Source organism: Triticum dicoccoides, chromosome 1A (assembly GCF_002162155.2).
Source record: "Triticum dicoccoides isolate Atlit2015 ecotype Zavitan chromosome 1A, WEW_v2.0, whole genome shotgun sequence".
Taxonomy (NCBI): Eukaryota; Viridiplantae; Streptophyta; class Magnoliopsida; order Poales; family Poaceae; genus Triticum; species Triticum dicoccoides.
Window position 1 is genome coordinate 39,628,174 of NC_041380.1, and position 1,901 is coordinate 39,630,074.

The window sequence follows — 1,901 nt, forward strand, 5'->3', positions numbered from 1 at the left end:
GGGGGGTTGCAGGAGATTCCGACGGAGGCTGTGCAGGAGTCCAGATCCAGTAGCTCTCCAACTGCGATTTGATTTAAGATCCAACGGTTCAGAAGTTCGCATCACGGTAACACATAAGCGCGTGGAGCGGCTGATACTTTCTTGATGACGCTCTACTATCACCCGCAAAAAGAAATTGCAACCAAACTGGACACGTCCATCCGGCCGTCCGTGTGACGCCCGGGTTGGCCAGCCGTGGGCAGACCTCGTGAGCCCGACACGTCCCGGACACGTGCTCCTCCACTGCGCTCTAGAAGCTCTTCACGTGTCCATCTGCGCATGCGCCGCAGTACTTGTAGCACTACTATAGTACCCGATCTCGTCGCCATAGCATTCTTCACCGAACCGACGACATGGCGGACGCCAGGGACACAGCCGCCACCAGCACCGACGACCACCACAACGGCGGCCGCGCTGCAGCCGCGCTGCCTGTGGAGAAAGGCGGCACGACCATATCCATCACCATCGTCCTCCTCGCGCTGCTCGTGGCCTCCGTCGCGGCGTTCCTGATGTCGTCACCATCGTCCCGGATGGAGGCACCGGACGTGAGGGGTGGCAGCCGCTCGGGCGCCGAGCCGGTGGAGCAGGCCGTCGGCCATGGCGGCACTCCTGGGTTCAACAGCCGGCTGGACGCGTTCCGCACGTGGGCGAAGCTGACGTGGATGAAGCTTCAACGGCCGCGCTCCGACGATCCTCGGTACGTATTATTATGTTCCTGATGTGCTCGCTCGCTAGATGATCCTGAGTATGATGTGATTCTGTTGTGTCAAGGTATGATGCTGGTGGAAATGGGATCGCCGGCTCGGCAGCGGAGGCGACGAAGAAGAGCCTGGAGATGGGCAAAGAGACGGCGGAGCAGGCGGCGGCAACCGCCGCAGGGGTAGCCAAGGACACGGTGAAGGGGGTGGCCGCGCCCAACTCCGATGCAGAGCTTTGAACAGAGGTTTTACTGCATGCCGCCGTGTTCTGTTAGTTTTGCCCGTGTAAATGTGTACTCTACCGTAGTTGTTTGTATTATGCTGGGCATTCTGGGTCCCCGTCTTTTTTTCTTGTAAATTTGTAATGACTCCCGGTGCCTGAGCACCCCGCACTCCACTGATCACCCGCGCTGAAGTTCCACGTGTATATTGTACGACAGAAAGTGAAGAGAGAAATGTGTTATGCGGCATAATCACAATACTATGAAACTTGATCACAAGATACTCCATCTGTCTCACAATATAAGATCATTTTTCAAGTTGTACGATCTTATATTGCGGGACGGAGGGAGTAATAAATATGGCATCACCGGAACGACACCGATATTTGCGGTACTTCCGAAATAACATCCGACAAACCAAAAAGATGCAAGTCTGACGAACAGTTGTGAACTGAATACAGATGTCTGAAGTCTGAACCGCATCTAAAACAGTTGGCTGTATTCTTCAGGTCTGAAGAAGAAACACCGGCACTAGAACAATAGCTTGTCTATGCGTACGCCAGAGTATCAGTATCGTTCGGTTCAGTCAGTCATTGCCATCCTTCTTTCCAATCTGTATGATGACAGTACATTCAGTTTGTATCACACAGTACGCGGATGCGGTCAGTCGTCTTCTCCTCTTGCGAGCACAATTCTTTTCTTTTTCCTTAGAGAGAGAATCTTCCGAGCACAGATGGCATCGCATCGCACGCAATGGGCTTGCAAGCCTGGGCAGATATTTTGTCACAAGTCCACATTACAGCGGCAGAAAAGCGGGGTTTCGCACAGGGGAGTGAGTCTCCCGCCTGGGCAGGCCAACGCCAAAAATGCCAGCGGTGTACTCCTCTGGTGGACACACGTAGCTAACCACTAGAGCTGGTCGGTGTTCGAGGAATAAATTGGC

The 1,901-nt window shown here is 54.2% G+C and overlaps 1 protein-coding gene across 1 annotated transcript; it reads left to right on the forward strand.

Moving 5' to 3' along the window:
- The first annotated feature begins 375 nt into the window (after positions 1 to 375).
- On the forward strand, positions 376 to 1,216 carry LOC119357450. Its single transcript, XM_037624417.1, has 2 exons — positions 376 to 736; positions 811 to 1,216. Exons 1-2 carry the CDS (start codon positions 393 to 395, stop codon positions 974 to 976), a joined length of 510 nt encoding a protein of 169 aa, XP_037480314.1. The 5' UTR covers positions 376 to 392; the 3' UTR covers positions 977 to 1,216.
- Positions 1,217 to 1,901: the final 685 nt, after the last annotated feature.

Bases quoted from the DNA above. Each gene is read 5' to 3' on its own strand.
- LOC119357450 (XM_037624417.1), top strand. From the start codon at position 393: ATGGCGGACGCCAGGGACACAGCCGCCACCAGCACCGACGACCACCAC. The intron at 737-810 runs GTACGTATTATT...TGTTGTGTCAAG, and splicing joins CCGCGCTCCGACGATCCTCG to GTATGATGCTGGTGGAAATG.